The sequence below is a fragment of the Equus caballus genome, chromosome 13 (assembly GCF_041296265.1).
Source record: "Equus caballus isolate H_3958 breed thoroughbred chromosome 13, TB-T2T, whole genome shotgun sequence".
In the NCBI taxonomy this organism is placed as follows: Eukaryota; Metazoa; Chordata; class Mammalia; order Perissodactyla; family Equidae; genus Equus; species Equus caballus.
In genome coordinates, this window is record NC_091696.1 from 51767698 (window position 1) to 51789547 (window position 21850).

A 21850-nucleotide genomic window follows, 5' to 3' on the forward strand; every position below is an offset into this window, starting at 1 on the left:
GGCATTCCTAAGTTCCTGGCCCAAAACACCAAGGAAACCCTGAAAGTCTCTACCAAACACCCCCTAACTTTCCCACATTTGACATGATGGAGACTACATTCACCTCAAGCATTCATCAAAGGCAGTGCTATTGACTTGTTTGAGGTTTCACCCTGAGAAAAATGTCCAGGGAAGATTCCAAAAGCAAAGCTTGGCCAGATGGAGTCCGGATAACTCCTTGCTGGGGGTTGGAGAAGAGCCTCTTGTACAGGATAGGTGGCTGGTCTAGATGACTTGCAAGACCCTTTTCAACTTGGAGGCTCTCTGAATGACAGCTTCCCCTTTAACATGTGATTCAAGATTATGATACAATGAAACTAATCTCTTCACTAACCCATGAAAACCAGTCTCATTATTTTACAGTAATACCATGTAGATAGCTAAGTCAAGATCACTTTATAAAATGCACATCAATATTCTTTTTTTCAACATTAAAGGACATTACATGTTGTCCATATATTTCATAAAAATATATTAAAAAAATTTTAAATTCCAGGTGGTACAATACATGATCTGTTTCACAGTAAAAGATTGAAAAGAAAGATTACATATGCTTGTTGGCCGGGAGATTTGGTGATTTTATTCTTTCTTCCTCCTGGTGAGAGGAATGGTCAAGATGTTTTCTATGATCTTTTCTGATACTTTCTTCCGTTGGGTTAATCATGGTCAGAAAACATCAGCATTTTGCCTTCAAACTAGAATACAGAGCATGGTATTGCTGAAACCTAGCAGAGCCTAGCATTTGCACATTTTTTTAAGTCTCTGTAAAAGGATTATATACTTCTTGACAGAATAAGAGCAGAATTCCAAGGATTAAACCAAAATCGGCTTTCTTGCACACATTTGAAATATTTGCTCACCCCAGTGTTTGGTTGGATTGGCAGACCAGACTGTATTGAGAAGATCCTTGAATGAACACCTTTAATTCTGTTAACAGGCACTCTGTTGATCAGTTGTTGAGAGTGGACAGAGGAAAGCCTGATGGCTTGGATATCTGTGCTGGAATCTACCAACTTATTAACCCTAAACCAAACCAAAAACAAAAAGAAATACAAATTCTCAAAGTCACAACACATATCATTTTTTTTGGATTTAAAGAATAAAAGTCACGTAAAATTTGAAAAAAATAAGGAGTTAGGATAAGAATAATGAGAGGAAAAGGAGCTGCACCTAGATTATATACTGATAGTAAGTATATACTGGCCAGAAAGTTCTTAAATAGGCACTGAGTAAAAGTATTGAATTAACTGACTAATGGCTTTTCCAAACAACTGAGGCAACATTAGCATTAATAAATTTCATTATTTTCCTTAAAAGATACCACATGCAAATTAAAATAAAAAACAAAGCATCTATTTTATGAGCAAAAACTGTAAATTATAAAATGCAGCACTGCTGACACTCTAAGCTAGGGGTTGGTAAACTATGGCCAGTGGGCCAAATCCAGTCCAAGGCCTTCTTTTTGTATGACCATGAACTCAGGATAGATTTTACATTTTTAAACGATTACATGTTAGACGGTTATCTAAGTACCTACATAATATCCTTGACTACGTCACTAAGCCTACATAGCCTAAAATGTTTACTATCTGGCCCTTTAAGAAAAAGTTTGTCGAACCCTGCTCTAGGCAAAAAGATGTATTCACTGTTGGCAGCAAACCGTTAACAAGTCAAAACATATTTTTATTCATATTTTTGGACCTGTTATTCTACTCCTAGGAATTCATCACAACAAAATAATCCAGTAAATTGTGGCTCATTTGCCCTCCAGTACAATTCTGTAAAAGACAGTGTATTTGTTATCTATTGCTTGACACAGATTATCCCAAAATTTAGCAGTTTAAAACAACAGCCAACATTTATTATCTCACACACTTTCTGTGGGTCAGGAACTTGGGAGTGGCATAGGTAGGTAGTTGTCTCAAGGTCTCTCATGAGGTTGCACTCAAGCTATGAGCCAGGGCTGCAGTCAGCTGATGGCCTGACTGGGGCAGGAGGATCCACTTCCAAGATGCTGCCCTCATATGCAGCAGGCAGTGGTGTGCTACCTGGTCTAATAGCTAACTCTCTGAGTGTAGTTCAGATAAGAATGTTGGTTGATATTTTAAGTAACATTAATGATTAAGATAAAAGTGGAACAACAAATACAGAAGTCAGAACTTTACTCATTCATCTGTGAGGTGAGCAACATTTTTGTTGAACTGAATAATACTTTTACTGAGAGAATATTTCCTCAAATTTTTATGCTATTCTTAATGAAATGGGTCCAGATATGACACACTTTTAAGCTTAATTTGCATTATCTACATTTTCTCCATCACTTTCTTAATCTAAACAAATAACAAAACAATAAATTAAACCCTAATTTATAGTTTTCACCAATTTCCATGGTGAAAATACTCTTGCCATGGTTGATATCAAACTATCAATATAACACTTCCACTATACAGATCTAAGTAGATGTAAATAACCTCAAGAGCACTGATAACAGTAAATTGTAGCCAAATCACGAGGAAATGAAGTTTTGAGTATTACCATTGGTGATATTGTGATTTATAATAAGAAATACATATTTGGTCTTTGTCCCCAGTCCTGGCAAAGAACTCCTAAAACCCTTGTAACTTCCTAAGTGATGAGAGTGATAAAGGTGTCTTTGGTTATGTTAATTAGGTGGCTTTTGGAAAGCACCAAAGTATGGGGGCTGGTTGCCAGGAGAACCAACCATGTGATTAGAGAAGTGTAACTTTCAGTCCCATCTCCCAACCTCCTGGGAGAGAAGGGGGGCTGGAGATTGAGTTCAAGTGCTAATGGTCAATGAGTTAATCAATCATGCTTATGCAATAAAACCTCCATAAAAACCTAAATGGACGGGGCTCGGAGAGTTTCTGGGTTGGTGAACACATGGGGATGTGGAAGCTCCTTTCTCACAAACTTCACCCTATGTACTTCTTCATCTAGCTGTTCATCTGTCCCCTTCACCATACTCTTTATCATAAACTGGCCATGTAAGTCAACGTTTCTGAGTTCTGTGAGCCATTCTAGCAAATTAATCGAACCAGGAGAGGGGGTTGTGGGAACCTCCAATTTACAGCCAGTACATCAGAAGCACAGGTGACAACGTGGACTTGCGATTAGCATCTGAAGTGAGGTGGCTGGGGGGCCGTCTTGTGAGACTGAACCCTTAACCTGTGGGATCTGATGTTAGTCTCCAGGTAGATAGTGTCAGAATTGAGTTAATTGCTTGGTGGTGTGAAAACAAAAAACACTTTGGAAGTCGTATCGGAATCACACCACTGTTTTCACTGTGATTTATTTATTTATAAGTTTATGCAATTTAACTTTAAGTAATGGCTGTGTTTGACAACTGGCTCACAAAATTCTTGATAATTTAATACCTGGCTTTTGTGAGCCAATATGAGCCAGCTCCAGCATACCGCTGGCAGGAGGTTTCAGCTCTTTGTTAGCTGTTAGCAAAAGGCTTTAGTTCCTCGCCACATGAACTTCTCCCTAGGGCAGCCTGAGTATCATGAATGGCAGCTAGCTTCCTCCAGACTGACTCAGCCAAGAAAGAGCAAGACAGAAGCTACAATATCTTTCACGACCTAGCCTTATTAGTCACACACTGTTAATTCTGCAAAGTTCTATTGGTTATACAGGTCAGCCCTATTTACCGTGGCGGGGGTGCTACACAGGTGCTACTAGAAGTCAAGGATCACTGCAGCCATTTTAGGCCTGGCTCCCACAGATGGCAAGCCCTGGGTGCCCTTCTGCCTTTGTTGAGGCTCTGCTTTTGTCCTTGAGGGTTTCTCCCTGACTTTGCTAGGGTTCCTGCTCATCTCTTCTTTAGCTTTCCTGCAAATTGGGAGATATTACTGAGAATTATCATGACTATTGTTGCCTTCCTTCAATACTTCATCTGGTACCTGAGGTGGGTATGTAGGGATGGTTAGGAGCCACACAGTACTTCACCACAATATTTTCTCCCCAAATTTCATGACATAAGGTTGTATTTTCAGTTTTTTCCTCATTTGGTGTCTGCTAGTAGAATTTTTTTTTTTTTTTTTTTTTTTTGCTACTTCAAAAACAAGACTGTCATTTATTAAGGCTGAATTTCAGGAGGAAAGGAGGGGAGTTTTCAGTACTTTGGGAAAGCCTATCATTTGATACTTGAAGGAAGTGTGGTGAGGTTGGTGACCGCCACACCACAATTCCTTCAAACATCATAAGCTTTCCCAAAGTATAACCTAAGAGCTCCTCTGAGAGTTTCCTCACTGTGGTAGAGAGTCTCTAAGGTGGCCCCAATAATCCCCACCTCCTAGTATTCATACTCTGTCATTAACTCCTCCAATTTCCCTCAGTTTTAAGATATAACTGACATATAACATTGTATAAGTTTAAGGCGTACAACATAATGATCCAATATACATATATACGTGAAATGATTTCTACAAGTTTAGTTAACATTCATCACCTCATATAGTTACAAATTCTTTTCCTTGTGGTGAGAACTTTTAAGATTTACTCTCTTAGCAACTGTCAAATATGCAATACAGTATTGTTAACTACAGTCATCCTGCTGTACAGCCCCAGAACTTATTCATCTTATAACTGGAAGTTTGTACCTTTTGACCACCTTTACCTAATCGCCACCGCCCCCTGCAACTGCAAATCTGTTCTCTGTTTCTATGAGTTTGGCTTTTCAGATTCCCTATATAAGTGAGATCATACAGTATTTGTCTTTCTCTGACTTATGTCACTGAGCATAATGCCCTCAAGGTCCATCCATGTTGTTGCAAATGGCAGGCTTTCCTTCTTTTTTACGGCAGAAGAGTATTCCATAGTGTGTGTATGTGTGCGTATCACATTTTCTTTACCCATTATATGTCAGTGGACTGGACACTTAGGTTATTTCCACATCTTGGTCATTGTAAATAAAACTGCAATGAACATTGGGGTGCAGATATCTCTTCAGGACAGTGATTTCATTTCCTTCAGATATATACCCATAAGTGGAATTGCTGGATCATATGGTAGTTCTATTTTTAATTTTTTGAGGCATCTCCATACTGTTTTCCATAGTGGCTGCACTAGTTTACATTCCCATCAAGAGTGCACAAGGGTTCCCTTTTTTACCACATCCTCCCCAACACTTGTTATCCCTTATGTTTTTGATGCCACTCATTCTAATGGGTGTGAGATGATATCTCATTGTGTTTTGATTTGCATTTCACTGATGATTAGTGATGCTGAGCATCTTTTCATGTACTTGTTGGCCATTTGAATATATTCTTCGGAAAAATGTCTATTTAGATCCTTTGTCCATTTAAAAAGTGGATCATTTGGGTTTTTAAAATTTTTTTTTTAAAGATTTCATGTTTTTCCTTTTTCTCCCCCAAAGCCCTCCAGTACATAGTTGTATATTCTTAGTTGTGGGTCCTTCTAGTTGTGGTATGTGGGGCGCTGCCTCAGCGTGGTTCGATGAGCAGGGCCATGTCTGCGCCCAGGATTTGAACCAACGAAACATTGGGTCGCCTGCAGCAGAGCATGCGAACTTAACCACTTGGCCACTGGGCCAGCCCCATGGTTTTTTGATATTGAGTTATATGAGTTCTTTATATATTTTGGATATTAATCTCTCATCAGATGTGTGGTTTGCAAATATTTTCTCCATTCAGAAAGTTGCCTTTATTTTGTTGATGGTTTCCTTTGCTGTGCAGAAGTTTTTGGTTTGATGTAGTCCCACTTGTTGATCTGTGCTCTTGTTGCTTGTGTTAGTCTCCTCTCTTTGATTGTGAGCTAGACCTAGTGACTCACTTCTAACGAATAGAATTCAGCAAAAGTGATAAAATATCACTTCCAAGAAAAGTTACCAAATGACTATGGCTTCCATCTTGGTCACATTCTCTCTCTTTCTCTGATCACTTAGTGTGAGAGAAGCCAGTTGCCATATCATAAGGTCACTCTGCAACTTGGGAGGAGGCCCACATGATGAGGAACTGAGGCCAATAGACAACGAGGAACTGAGGCTGGCCAAGAATACAGGAGCGAGCTTAGGAGTGGATCCTCCCCTAGCTGAGCCTTTGGAGCCTGCAGCCCTGGCTAAGAGCTTGACTACAACCTCACAGGAGACCCTGAGCCAGAACCACCTATCTACCCGCTTCTGGACTGCTGACCAACAGAACTTGAAAGGTAATAAATGTTTGTTGTTTCAAGGCTGCTAAGTTTTAGGGTAATTTGTTATGTATCAATAGATAATGAATACAAGCAAAAAAAATATATAACAGGCATGTGACAGATGAAAGGTAAAAATCATGTATAATTAGTAGTCCCAGGAGAAGAGAAAGAGGATGGATCAGAAGCAATATGTGGAGAGATATTGGTTGAGAATTTTCCAAAGCTGGCCAATACCAGCAAACCACAGTGTAAAAAGTGCTAAAAATCCTAAGCAAATAAACACAAAGAAAACCGTACAAAGGCACATCATTGTAAAAATGCTGAAAACCTAAGGCAAAGAAAAAAGAATGTTAAAAGCAGCCAGAGGTAATGGACACAGTGCATTCAAAAATGACAATAATACTGGCAGCTGACATCTCAACAGACGTAAAGGAAGCCAGAAAACAACAGAATGGAATGGACAAGCAAAAAGAATATTATTTTACTACAATAAGATTGAATGCAAAAGGATGGACAAAGACAGACATAAAAATTTTAACCAAAACATAGCTAATATAACTAAATGAATGTTAAAATGTTCAACTTACCAGAAAAATATATAACAATTCTAAATTTGTAGGCACCTGATATAGGAGCTTGAAAATGTAAAGCAAAATTTGACAGAATTAAAATACAAAATATTAGCTCTCGGTAACACAGAGAATAAGCAGACAATTTTTTTTTAAACGACACTGAAAATTTGCCGAATACAGTTAACAAACTGGACCTAATTGCTATATACAAAATACTGCACCCAACAATTGAAGAATGCACATTCTTTCAAAAACATAAGAAGTTTTACACTGAATGTGGGCTGAGCCATAGACTCAAAAATTTTGAAGGAAAGAGACTATACAGAGTATGGGCTAGGACCACAGTGAAGTTAGGTTAGAAATCAATTACATAAACAAAACAAACAAGGCAAAATCAAACAAAAAACATTTTTTAGAAATATCCATTAATTTGGAAATTAAGAAATACAGTTCTGGGGCCGGCCAGTGGCATAGGTTAAGTTTACGTGCTCTGCTTCCGTGGCCTGGGGTTCGCATGTTGGGATCCTGGGTGCAGACCTAGCACCGCTCGTCAAGCCACACTGTGGCGGCATCCCACATAAAATAGAGGAAGATTGGAAGAGATGTTAGCTCAGCAACAATCTTCCTCACAAAAAAAAACAAGAAAAGAAAACAGAAATATAGTTCTAAATAAGCCATAGGTCAAAGTAGAAATTACCACAGAATACTGAAAATATTTCTAACTGAATGGTAATGAAAATACTACATACCAAAAAATTGTGAAATGCAAGTAAGCTAAGCTCAGAGGGAAATTTATATTAACACATATACATATGGCTAAATGTGAATATGTATATGGCTGAAAATAAACTATATAAAAATTTATCTTAGAAAGATAAGGGGGAAAAAAACCCAGCAAATTAAACTCAAAGAAAATAGAAAGAAGAAATGTGGTTAAATAGAATGAACTATTGGTTGTGATAAAACAACACTTTCCCCCTAACAACTCAAGGATATCCATTCTCACTACTTCTGCTCAACATTATACTGAAGCTCCCACCAGTGAAATAAGCAAGTAAAATGCATAAAGATTGGAAAATGAGAAGTAAAACTGTCTTTCAGATGACATGATAGTTACATACAAAATACTGAGGAATCAACCCAAAACTGTTTGAACTAATGATAAGTGAATTAAATATCTCTGGGTAAAAAGTTAATAATAAAAAATCAAATGCTTTATATGTATCAGCAATTAAGTGGAAAATGAAATTGAGAAATTTATTTCCATACCTTCAAAAACCATAAAATACTTAGAAATAGATTTAACAAAAGACATGCAAAACTTCTGAAAACTACAAAACATTGCTGATAGCAATTAGAAGTGACTTAAGTAGGGGCCGGCCCCGGGGCCGAGTGGTTAAGTTGGCACGCTCTGCTTCGGAGGCCCAGGGTTTCGCCGGTTGGGATCCTGGGGGTGGACACGGCACAGCTCATCGGGCCACGCTGAGGCGGCGTCCCACATGCCACAGCTAGAAGGACCCACAACTAAAAATATACAACTATGTACCAGAGGGCATTGGGGAGAAAAAGGAAAAATAAAACCTTTAAAGAAAAAAAAAGAAGTGACCTAAATAAATGAAGCTATATACACTATCTATGGACTGGAAGAATGAAAGTTCTAAAGACGTCTGTTGTCCTCAGATTGATCTATAGGTTCAACTTAATATCAGTTACACTCCCAACAGACTAAAAAAAATTATAGACTAGAACAGGTAAGTTTGTTGAATAATATTACATTCAACATTTTCTCCATTAACCAATATCTCTATTGTTGAAAGTACTACTAAGAGGCTGGAAGACCATTCAGTGAGGATATTATAGAAAGGATTCAGGGCCGGCCAGGCAGTGCAGCAGTTAAGTTCACACGTTCCGCCTCGGTGGGCTGGGGTTTGCTGGTTCAGATCCTAGGTGTGGACATGGCACTGCTTGGCCAGCCATGCTGTGGTAGGCATCCCACATATAAAGTAGAGGAAGATGGGCACAGATGTTAGCTCAGGGCCAGTCTTCTTCAGCAAAAAGAGGAGGATTGGCAGCAGATGTTAGCTCAGAGCTAATCTTCCTCAACAAAAAAAAAAAAGAAAGAAAAAGAAAAGAAAGAAAGAAAGAAAAAGAAAGGATTCAAGCACTGGGCAATGTTTAGATGGATGACCTTTTAAGATTCCTTCCAACCCTGAGATTCTTGGAGTCTACAGTTTTATACTTGCTTACCGAATGAAGACTTCTTCCATAGTAGTGACAGAGGCCCCAAAACTGGCGATGCCCAGGTCTACCTGCCTCAGTTCCAACTCAGTAAATAGAGATTCAAACCTGGAAGGGAAGAGCAGTTTTACTCCTCAGAGGTGGAAGGTGAATTCCTTATTATCACCCTTGGCTCCCTACAGGGGACAAAGCATGGGCTATGGAGTCAGGAAGATATTTGCTCAAATCTCAACTTTGTTACTCTCTAGCTTCATGACTCTGAACTTGAACAATGAGGGTAATAGCATTTACTTCAAAACATTTCTGTAGGGATAAATTTAATACACATCCAGCACATTGTAGGTGCAAAATGAACATTAATTCATCTCTCTTCTTTTGAGTAAAAAGAAATAACAGTACTATTTTTGGAATGCTTGCTAAATGCCAGAGGCCACTCTAAGCCCTTTTCCAAGTACTGAGTCTGTCAATCCTCTCTACAGCTCTCTGAGGACAGTGCTATGAGGTTCACACAGCGATAAGTAGCAGAGCCAGGACTCAAACTCATGCCGTCTCTCTCCAGGGACAGTGCTTTTTTTTCTTAACTGTTATGCTAAACGAGGAAAGGAGCTAAATTCTTAAGTCTGTTAACCTCGAACCCTTCCCTATACATGCCTTCCATTTATTTCTAATTGAATGAATCATGGCTGTTTGTGTGATATTAAAAAATCCATGACGATCTTCTACAATGGAGACTTCTATTCTTACACAACCCAGTGTCCAGCCCAACAAAGAGACTTTAAGAAACCCTATTCACACGCCGGATGCCCAGTAGAGGCCTGCACCATGTATGCCTCTGCAGGCAGGCGGTGGTTAAGGACTTGGATTGTGAATTGACTGGATTCGAGTCCAGATTCTGCCACTTACTAGTTGTGTGACTTTGGGTTAGTTATTTCACCTCTCTAAATCTTTCCTCGTCTATATGATAGATATTAACTCACAGAGTTGTTATAAAGATTAATTGAGATAATGTAAAAACATTTAGCAAAGTAGCCAGTCTGTTACAAATTCATTATTTATAACTTCAGTGTGTTCAATATCTTGCTCTTCATTCAGTTTCTAGTTACTGAAATTGTGTTCATGCAATTGCTACTGTCTTGCAATAAGGTCAATATGTCTGTTTTTTCAGACTTGAGGCAAAATTTACAGATAGTGAAATGCCTTGTTCTCACCCCAATCGAGATGTAGAACATGTCCCTCACCCAAGAAAGTGCCTTCATGCCCCTTTCAGATGATTCCGTCTCTCACCCTCGGACAACCACTGTCTTGATTTCTATCACCATAGGTTAGTTTTGCCTGTTCTTTATCTTCATGTCAATGGAATCATAAGTCTCTTCTGTATCTAGTTTTATCTATACAACATGTTTCTGAGGTTCAACCATGTTGTTGTTGCATGTCTTTCATTCTTGTTAATCGTGGAGTAATATTCAACGGAAGGAATATACCACAAATCGTCTATTGGTTCTCCTGTTGATTGACATTTGGATTGTTTTCAAGTCAGGATGCTTATGAATAAAGCAGCTATAAACATTCTTCTATATGTCCTTTGTCTGGACATATGCTTTCATTTATCTTGGGTAACATGGTGAATAAAAGATGGCTGTAAATTCTTTGCTACTTCTCCCATCGAGAGGTGGAGCTTAATTCCCATTCTCTTTAATCTGGGCTGGCCTTAGTGACTTGCTTGACTAAGAATGCAATGGAAATGATAGGGTTAGGTCAGAAGAAGCCTTCAGGCTCTGCCAAGGCTTCTCTGAGAGCCCTAAACCATCATGTAAAGCCTGAGTACCTTGAAACCACCATGGTGCAGAGGACTTGTGTAGATGCTCTGGTCAGCAGTCCCAGCTGGGCCCAGCCTTCCAGAAATCCCTGAGGAGGCACCAGACATGGGAATGAAGCCATCCTGGAACCTCCAGATAAATCTATTTGCCAGCTCACATTTTCTTAAATTCTATGTTCATGGGGACTATTACTCTGTAACTTTTTATTGTCATACTGTTTCCAGGTTTTGGTATCAGAGTTGTGCTGCCCTTAAAATGAGTTGGGAAGTGCTCTCTTCTCTGTTTTCTAAAAGATTAGCATTATTTATTTCTTCAATGTTTGATAGGACCTGGAATTTTTCTATTTGGATTCCCAAAATTTGTTACTGTAAATTCAATTTTATTAATAGATATATGGTTATTCAGGTTTTTCTCTTTCACTTTGTGTTAGTTTTGCTAAGTTGTATTTTTCAAGGAATCAGTCCATTTTATCTAAATTGTCCAATTTATTTATGATATTTTCTTATTATCCTTTTTTAACTCTATGCTCTGTATGCATAGCTATTATTTCATTCCTAATGCTGGCTACTTGTATTTTTTCTTTAATGACTTTGGTAGGTGTTTATCAATTTTATTAATGTTTTTAATAAACAACTTTTGCTGTTTTTTCCCCTCCAAGTTTTAATAAAATTTAATAGTTATTTTCTGCGTGTGTGTGAAGATTGGCCCTGAGCTAACATCTGTGCCAATCTTCCTCTATTTCATGTGGGATGCTGCCACAGCGTCGCTTGATGAGCAGTGCTAGGTCTGCACCTGGGATCTGAAACTGTGAACTCTGGGCTGCCAAAGCAGAGCGCATGAACTTAACCACTATGCCACCAGGCTGGTCCCAAAATTTAATAGTTTTTACTAATTCATCAAGCACATTGTTTTTTTAAATTGAGGTCATAATAGTTTATAACATTGTGAAATTTCAGTTGTACATTATTATTTGTCAGTCACCATATAACTGTGCCCCTTTACCCCTTATGTCCACCCCCAAACCCCATTCCCTTCTAGTAACCACTAATCTGTTCTCTTTGTTCATGTGTTTATTTCTCTTTCACATATGAGTGAGATCATATGGTGTTTGTCTTTCCCTGTCTGGCTTACTTCGCTTAACATAATACTCTCAAGGTCCGTCCATGTTGTTGCAAATGGGACGATTTTGTCTTTTTTATGGCTAAGTATTATTCCATTGTATATATATATACCACATCTTCTTTATCCATTCATCAGTTGATGTGCACCTGGGTTGCTTCCCTGTCTTGGCTATTGTGAATAGTGCTGTAATGAACATAGGGGTACATAAGTCTCTTTGAATTGTTTATTTCAAGTTCTTTGGATAAATACCCAGTAGTGGGATAGCTGGGTCATATGGTATTTCTATTTTTAATTTTTTAAGAAACCTCCTTACTGTTTTCCACAGAGGCTGTACCAGTTTGCATTCCTTCCTGCAGTGGATGAGGGTTCCGTTTTCTACACATCCTCTCCAACATTTGTTATTTTTTGTCTTGGTGATTATAGCCATTCTAACATATGTAAGGTGATATCTCAATGTAGTTTTGATTTACATTTCTCTGAAGATTAGTGATGCAGAACATCTTTTCATGTACCTATTGGCTGTCTGTATATCTTCTTTGTAAAGGTATCTGTTCACATCCTTTGCCCATTTTTTGGATTGAGTTGTTCGTTTTTTTTGTTGTTGAGTAGTATGAGTTCTGTATATATTTTGGAGATTAACCCCTTGTCAGATATATGATTTGCAAATATTTTGTCCCAGTTGGTGGGTTGTCTTTTCATTTTTTTTTCTAGTTTCCTTTGCTGTGCAGAAGCTCTTTAGTCTGATGAAGTCCCATTTGTTTATTTTTTCTTTTGTTTCCCTTGCCCGAGTAGACAATGGTATTTGAAAAAATCCTTCTAAGACTGATGTTAAAGAGTGTACTGCCTATATTTTCTTCTAGGAGTTTTATGGTTTCACATCTTAACTTCAAGTCTTTAATCCATTTTGAGTTAATTTTTGTGGATGGCGAGAGATAAAGATCTACTTTTATTCTTTTGCATATGGCTGCCCAGTTTTCCTAACACCATTTGTTGAAAAGACTTTCCTTTCTCCATTGTATATTTTTAGCTCCTTTGTTGAAGATTAGCTGTCTGTAGATGTGTGGTTTTATTTCTGGGCTTTCAATTCTGTTCCATTGATCTGTGTGTCTGTTTTTGTACCAGTACCATGCTGTTTTGATTACTATAGCTTTGTAGTATATTTTGAAGTCAGGGATTGTGATGCCTCTAGCTTTGTTCTTTTTTCTCAGGATTGCTTTAGCTATTTGGGGTCTTTTCTTGCCCTGTATGAATTATAGTACTCTTTATTCTATTTCTGTGAAGAATGTCACTGGGATTCTGAATGGGATTGCATTGAATCTGTAGATTGCTTTAGGTAGTATGGACATTTTAACTATGTTTATTCTTCCAATCCATGTGCATGGAATATCTTTCTATTTCTTTATGTCATCATCAATTTCTTTCACTAACGTCTTAAGTTTTCATTGTATAGGTCTTTCACCTCCTTGGTTAAATTTATTCCTAGACATTTTATTCTTTTTGTTGCGATTGTAAATGGGATTGTATTCTTGAGTTCTCTTTCTGTTGGTTTCCTATTAGAGTAAAGAAATGCAACTGATTTTTCTGAGTTGATTTTGTACCCAGTAACTTTGCTGTAGTTGTTGATTATTTCTAACAGTTTTCTGATGGATTCTTTAGGGTTTTCTATGTATAGAATCATGTCTTCTGCAAACAGTAAGAGTTTCACTTCTTCCTTGCCAATTTGGATACCTATTATTTCTTTTTCTTGCTTAATTACTCTGGCCAAAACCTCCAGTACAATGTTGAATGAGAGTGGTGAGAGTGGGCACCGTTGTCTTGTTCCTGTTCTCAGAGGGATGGTTTTCAGTTTTTCACTGTTGAGTATGATGTTGGCTGTGGGTTTGTCATATATGGCCTTTATTATGTTGAGGTACTTTCCTTCTATACCCATTTTATTGAGAGTTTTTATCTAAATGGATGCTGGATCTTCTCAAACGCTTTCTCTGCATCTATTGAGATCATTGTGTGTTTTTTATTCCTCATTTTGTTAACATGGTGCATCACATTGATTGATTTGTGGATGTTGAAACAGCCCTGTGTCCCTGGCATAAATCCCATTTGATCATGGTGCATGATCCTTTTAATGTATTGCTGTATTCAGTTTGCCAATACTTTGTTAAGGATTTTTGCATCTATGTTCATCAGCAATATTGGCCTGTAATTTTCCTTCTTTGTGTTGTCCTTTTCTGGCTTTGGGATCAGGGTGATGTTGGCTTCATAGAATGAATTAGGAAGTGTTCCGTCAACTACAGTTTTTTGGAATAGCTTGAGGAGAGGTATTAAATCTTCTTTGAATGTTTGGTAGAATTCTCCTGAGAAGCTATTTGGTCCTGGACTTTTTCTTTTTTTTTTTCAGGTATGATGGCCTTCTTGATCATTTCTTGTAGTCGGGGGTCTTGTGGCAATGAACTCCCTAAACTTTTGTTTATCTGGGAAAGTTTTTATTTCTCCATCATATCTGAAGGATAGTTTTGCTGGATAGAGTATTCTTGGCTGAAAGTTTTTGTCTTTCAGAAATTTGAATATATCATTCCACTCTCTCCTGGCCTGTAAGGTTTCTGTTGAGAAATCCACTAAAAGCCTGATAGGGGTTCCTTTGTAGGCTGTTTTCTTCTGCCTTGCTGCCTTTAATATTTTTTCTTTGTCATTGACTTTTGCCAGATTTACTAATATATGCCTCGGAGAAGGTCTTTTAAATTGATGTACTTAGGAGTTCTATTAGCTTCTTTTACTTGTAATTCCAAGGTTTGGGAAGTTCTTAGCTATTATTTCTTTGAACAAGCTCTCTGTTCCTTTCTCCTTCCCTTTTCCTTCTGGAATAACTATAATCCTTATGTTGCATTTCCTAATTGAATCGGATATTTCTTGGAGAATTTCTTCATTTCTTTTTAGTCTTAGCTCTCTCTCCTCATCCATCTGAATTACACCTATATTTCTGTCTTCTAAATTGTCAATTCTGTCCTCCATTATATTAGCTCTGTTATTCAAGGACTCCAGATTTTTCTTTATCTCATGCATTGTGTTTCTCATCTCCAAAATTTCTGACTGGTTTTCCTTTATAGTTTCTTTAAAAAAAATTTTTTTTGAGGAAGATTAGCCCTGAGCTAATATCTGCCACCAATCCTATTTTTTTTTTTTTTTTTGCTGAGGAAGATTGGCCCTGAGCTAACATCCATGCCCATCTTCCTCTACTTTATATGTGGGACACCTGCCACAGCATGGCTTGACAAGCAGTGCATAGGTCCATACCCAGGATCCGAACTGGTGAACTCCAGGCTGCCATAGCAGAGTGTGTGAACTTAACTGCTGTGCCACTGGGCCAGCCCCTTCTTTATAGTTTCAATCTCTCCTGTGAAGAAGTCCCTCTGTTCATGAATTTTATTCCTGATTTTATTGAAATGTCTTCCTGAATTTTCTTGTAACTCATTGAGGTTTTTTATGATAGCTATTTTGAATTCTCTATCATTTAGATTATAAATTTCTGTGCCTTCAGGATTGATTTCTGGGTGCTTGATATTTTTCTTCTGGTCTGGAGTGTTAATATACCTCTTCATACTATTTGATGGGGTGGATTTGTGCCTTTGCATAGTGGAGGTATCTCGTTGCAGATTCCATCTACCACTACTGGGTAGGGGGCAGGAACTACGTATTCTGAGCCTGCCACGATCCCTGGCAGCTGTGCCTGACCTTTGGTGGCTATGCTGACAGAGCCCATCTCTGTCTGCTCACCACCACTACTTTACACACTGTACGCACCAGCACTGTGGCAGGGGTCCTTCACTCTGGCCAACTGGCTGAGCTGGTGTGCTAGGAGGGGGAAGGGGTGCTTTCTTTTGCATGTGATCCTGGGGGCACTCCTGCTTTTCCCTCACTATCTGCCCTCCTGGGCTGCTTGGCCTAGTGAATACACCCCCATGATTGTTTTGCCTCCTCTGTGTGGAGCGTTCCCATGGGGTGTGAGGGAACTTGGAGAGTGAAGGTGTTTCCATGGAGGACTGCTCCCTCCTCCCTCTCTTCTCAGGGCCACGCATGGTCCTGTGTCCTAGGTCACTGCAGTTGGGGGAGGCAGAGGATATCCCCATACCTCCTTCCATTGTCTCCTGTAGGGTCCAGCACCTCCACCTTCAGACATATGGCTGCATGGGTCTCTCAGATATCTATTGTGTTGTGTGAATGTCCTCTCTTGGTTTATGAATGTCCTTTTTGTTGTATCTTAGTGGGGAGAGTCTAACAGAGGAGCTCACTCCACTGTGATACTAACATCAGTCCATAACTTTTTGCATTTTAAGTTTTCTATTACATTGTTTTCTCTCCTTATATTTATTATCTCTTCTCTTCTATATACTCTGAGCTTAACTTTCTCTTCTTTTTCTATCTTCTTCAGTTGGAAACTCAGTTAATTGATTTTAAGCCTTTCTTCTTTTCTAATGTAAGTTTTTAAAAGCTGTATATTTCCCTCTAAGTGAGACCAAGTTAGCATGAGGGCCTGCATGTCTAAACCCAGCCCCTCATCTTATTCTCACAGTGTGCTTTGGAGAAATGCTTAGAACTGTGCCTAGGCAAGCTAATCAGTAACCAGTAGAAAGAATGACTTGTTAACAGAAAACTTAAGTCCTCTGCCCAAACTGTTCCTTCTCTCCCTGATAAGAAAATAACTAAAGGTTTTTTAGATTCCTCAGGAATATCGCATTCAGCAGATACAAAACTTTTGTCTACAGAGAGGCACCAAATGGTCTGCAGTCATCCATCCTCTGACACTCCTGAGCCCCCTCCCCAACCCTATATGCCTTATGTAAGTTGTTTCCAAATCAGTTCCCCTTTAAGATGTTTTTTTAAGGACAATAATCTGCCATCTTCCAAGCAGCTGGCTCATTGCTTAATACAGTCCTTTCTCTCCGCCACCTTGCCTTGTGACAGACTGGCTTTTGTCTCACCGTGAGCAGATCGAGCCCTATTCAGTATCATAAGCATTGCTTCAGCACATCTGAAAATTTTTGATATGCTGTGTTTTCATCATCATTCAATTCAAAATATAAAGTGGAGGAAGATGAGCATGGATGTTAGCTCAGGGCCAGTCTTCCTTAGCAAAAAGAGGAGGATTGGCAGCAGATGTTAGCTCAGGGCTAATCTTCCTCAAAAAAATTTTTTTTTAAATTTCTCTTTGACCCATAAGTTATTCAGAAATATATTATTTAATTTCCAAGTATTTGTGGATATTCTAAGCATCTTTTTGTAATAAATTTCTAACTTAATTCCATTGTTGGTATGTTGAGGAGTCTGACTCCTGGTTAAAAACCTATGTGTGAGAGAGGAATCTGGGAAGACGGCAGAGAGGGAAGGATCAGGAATCTCTCTCTCCACCTAGACAACAACAACACTGGCAGAATCTGTGTGACGTAACTAGTATTGGAAGTTGTAGCCAGAGCAATTAGGCAAGAAAAAGAAATAAAAGGGCATCCAAATTGGAAAGGAAGAAGTAAAATTATTTGTTTGCTGATGATATGATCTTATATGTAGAAAACCCTAAAGATTCCACAATGAAGTCATTAGAACTAATAAATGAATTCAGCAAAGTAGAAGGATACAAACTCAACATACAAAAATAAGTTGCATTTCTATATACAAATAATGAACAATCTGAAAAGGAAATTACAAAACAATACCATTTATAATAGCATCATTCCCCCCCCACCCCCAGAATTAACTTAATCAAGAAAGTGAAAGACTTGTGCAATGAAAACTATAAAACATTGCTGAAGAAAATTAAAGAAGACATAAGTAAATTGAAACACATCCCATGTTCATGGACTGGAATACTTAATATTTTTAAAATGTCAGTACTACCCAAAGTGATCTACAGATTCAATGCAATCTCTATCAAAATCCCAATGACACTTTTTGCAGAACAGAAAAACTCAGCCTAAAATTCATATGGAATCTCAAGGGACCCCAAATAGCCAAAACAATCTTGAAAAAGAACAAAACTGGAAGACTCAGACTTCCTGATTTCAAAACTTACTACACAGCTACAGTAATCAAAACAGTTTTGTATTGGCATAGACAGACATATAGACCAATGCAAGAGATTAGAGAGCCCAGAAATAAATAAATAAATCACATATATGGTCAAATGATTTTTGACAAGAGTGCCAAGATCATTGAATGAAGAAGGACAATCTTTTCAACAAATGGTGCTGGGAAAATTGGATATCCACAGGCAACAGAATGAAGTTGGACCCTTATTTAACACCGTATACAAAAATTAATTCAAAATAGATCAAGGGCCTAGATGTAAGACCTAAAATAATAAAACTCTTAGAAGAAAATGTAGCACAAAAGCTTCATGACATTGGATTTGGCAATGATTTCTTAGATGTGAAATCACGCACACAGATAACAAAAGAAAAAATAGACAAATTGGACTTCATGAAAATTTAAAAATTTTGTGCATCAAGAGATATTATCAACAGAAGAAAAAGGCAACTCAGTGAATGAGAGAAAATATTTGCAAATCATATATCTGATTAGCGATTAATATCCTGAATATATAGAGAACTCCTAAAACTCAACAACAACAAAGAAATAACCCAATTCAAAAATGGGCAAAAGGCTTGAATAGACATTTCTCCAAAGAAGACATACAAATGGCCAATGGAATGGCATGTGAAAAGATGCTCAGCATCACTAACCATTAGGGAAATGCAATTCAAAACTACAATGAGATACCACCTCATACCCATTAGGAGGGTTACTATAAAAAAAAGAAAACAACAAGTGTTGGTGTGAATGGGGAGAAATTGGAACCCTTGTGCACTCTTGGTGGGCATGTAAAATGGTACAGCTTCTGTGGAAGACAGTGTGTCAGTTCTTCAAAAAATAGAATTACCATATGATGCAGCAATTCCACTTCTGGGTATATACTCAAAGGAATTGAAAGCAGGGTCTTTAAGAGATATTTGTACACCCATGTTCACAACAGCATTAGTCACAATAGCCAAAATGCGGAAGCAACTCAAGCGTCCATCTACAGATGAATGGATAAGCAAATGTGGTATATACATATAATGGAATATTATTCAGCCTTAAAAATGAAGAAAATTCTGCAATATGCTACAACATGGATGAACCTTGAGGACCTTATGTGAAGTGAAATAAGCCAGACACAAAAAGACAAACACTGTACGATTCCACTTATATGAGGCATTTAGAGTAGTCAAAATAGTACAAATAGAAAGCATAATGATTGTTGTCAGGCGCTGGTGGGGAGAGAAGGGCAAGGAGTTATTGTTTAATGGGTATAGAGTTTCAGTTTTACGAGATGAAAAGAGTTCTGGAGATGGATGGTGGTAATGGTTGCACAACAATATGAATGCATTTAATACCACTGAACTGTACACTTAAAAATGATTAAAATAGTAAATTTTATGTTATGAGTATTTAACCACAATTTTTAAAAAAACACACAAACCCTAGGGGCGATTTTTCAGACCTGACCACAGGCAATCACAAAGGCTTTACCTGGCAGGCCTCATAGGGAAATCTGCCCTCCGCCTCCCTAGACTTGGGGCACACCAGTGCACTGCAGTCTCTGAAGGGAATTTCAGTCAAGGACTCAGGCCCTCTAGCTGTTCATGCTGTCATTAGCATTCCTAGCCCCTTCATTCCCCGGTCTTTTTATCTGAAGTCTTGGGCTGAGGTCCTCTTCAGGCACCTCTAACCAAGCTTCCTTATCAGGGGAGGGGAGGGGAAACCTTGAAGATCCTTTCCCCACTGTGAAGTTGGTACTCAATACTTTTCCACTCATAGTCCTCCCCCCTCACCTTCCCACCAATCTCAGGGGTCATAACACTGCTGGAGACTTTTCTTTGGAGCTCCCTCAATAGTGAGAGGGCCCTCACATCTGTGCTGATCCACCTGACCCTTGACCAGTGGGACATTCTATGGGGAAAAATGGAATTGGAGGGGGAAGGGGAGGAGTCCACATTTTCTCCAGTTTCCTACTCTTCCTTATCTCAGTATAGGATTAAAGTAAAGGATTTACTCATCTCAGTAAAGGATTAAAGGCTTAACTCTTTGGCTCTTGCTTTAGTCATCTATGCCTATACCTTGCAGTTCAGCTCTCTCTCCACTCAGCTGAATTCCTGATGTTTGTGTGCTTTGCCATTCAGAAATTTAAAATCAATCAATCCATTCCTTTATGATTTTGGTCTTGGTGTCATTCCTATAAAATCCTTCCTCACTCCAGATTATAAAAATATTCTGTGGTATATTTTATAGTACTTATATAAATTAATTTTTAACATGAAAAAATTTAGATAATCTGAAATTTATTTTGGTGTGAGGTATTTTTAATCATGTTGAGAAAGTATCTTTCAAGGCTTATTATTATAACTTCAAAAAATAGCAATAGATGTAGAATTTTAGCAAATGTATCTTTCTCATTATGTGGATGATTACATGGTTATTTCCTTTTGACATACTAATATGTTAAATTATATTAATTAATCCTAATAACACATAATCCTTTCAACATGCTGTATTATTCTTTCAATGAACTGTTAAATTAAGCTGGATTAGTAAAACAAAGTGAGGAATTTCTATATTTTCTATTCTTTAGAAGAATTTAAATAGAAACAAAATTATCTTTTCCTTAAATATTTGGCAAAAATTAACAGATTTATGAAAAACCGTGGTACCTCCTGTGTTAATTTTAATAAAGTGATTTTTTTAGATAATTATCCACTTTATTCAGGTTTTCTAATGTATTCACTAAAATTCTGCAAAACACTGCCTTCTAGTTCTTTGTGGTTTTTTCCCAATTCTCAATTCTAATTTTATGTATTTATGTATTTACGTGCTTATTCTCCATTCATCTTCATGAGGCTATTCTTCCCTAGTGTTCTTTGCAGGGTCCTACTCCTTATTGGAACCTCAAAATTTAGGACTGCTTCAGGAATTGCTCATCAGCCCTATTTTATTGTCTACATTCTCTTTCTACATGACTTTAAATATCTCTATGCTGTTGACTCCGGAGTGCATTTCCAGGCTAAACCCTCCAGCTCTAGATTCATATACATCCAACTGCCCTCCTGATGGCTTCACCGGCGTGTCTCACGAGGCTTTCAAATGTAAAGATTCAAAACTGACCTTTTCATAATCACCCCTCCCAAATCTGTTTGTCTCCCAGTCCTTCCCATTGCCACTTGGGAGTAGCCAGAGGGGTAGAAATAAAACCAGCAACCAGTAAAATTTCCCAAGGAATCCAAAAGAGACGAGTGTTTCCTAAAGAAAGGAATGGTTAACTATGCAGTTATGTTTCAGGGTTAAGTATGATCAGAGTAAAAAGTCATTGCTATTTTAGTTCTTAGCTTCAACAGAGGGTTCACTAGTGCTCATTTTATTATTATACTTCATAACCTACAAATAAGAAATATATATTTGTTTGTAGGTATAAAATAGTACCAAATAATTATTTTTTATTTTTTTGAGGAAGATTAGCTCTGAGCTAACATCTGCGGCCAATCCTCCTCTTTTTGCTGAGGAAGACTGGCCCTGAGCTAACATCCATGCCCATCTTCCTCTACTTTATATGTGGGACGCCTGCCACAGCATGGCTTGACAAGCAGTGCGTAGGTCTGCATCTGGGATTCGAACCAGCAAACCCTGGGCCACCGAAGCAGAACGTGTGAACTTTACTGCTGCGCCATTAGGCCGGCCCCACCAAATAATTTTTTTTTTAAGAAAGAAGAAAAGTCTCTACTGCCTTTGGTATGATGGAGGCTGATGACGATCTTGAAAAGAGCAGTTTGGATGGAAGGGTCTGGGTTAAAGCCTCCATGAAGTGGACTG

General features: G+C 38.1%; 1 protein-coding gene across 29 annotated transcripts in view; it reads right to left on the bottom strand.

The window, feature by feature from the left end:
* The window catches only part of ABCA17 (ATP binding cassette subfamily A member 17), a 113244-nt gene that overhangs the window by 26736 nt on the left and 64658 nt on the right, over nt 1-21850 (bottom strand). For 21 of the 29 annotated variants that reach the window (XM_070232403.1, XM_070232402.1, XM_070232413.1 and 18 more), the window contains 2 exons: nt 9033-9131; nt 900-1062 (listed from right to left, as the gene is read on the bottom strand). In XM_070232403.1, coding sequence (XP_070088504.1) covers nt 900-1062; nt 9033-9131 — 262 coding nt within the window. The remainder of the gene's footprint in view (nt 1-899; nt 1063-9032; nt 9132-21850) is intronic. The other 8 variants (XM_070232422.1, XM_070232401.1, XM_023616547.2 and 5 more) reach the window with 1 other exon arrangement.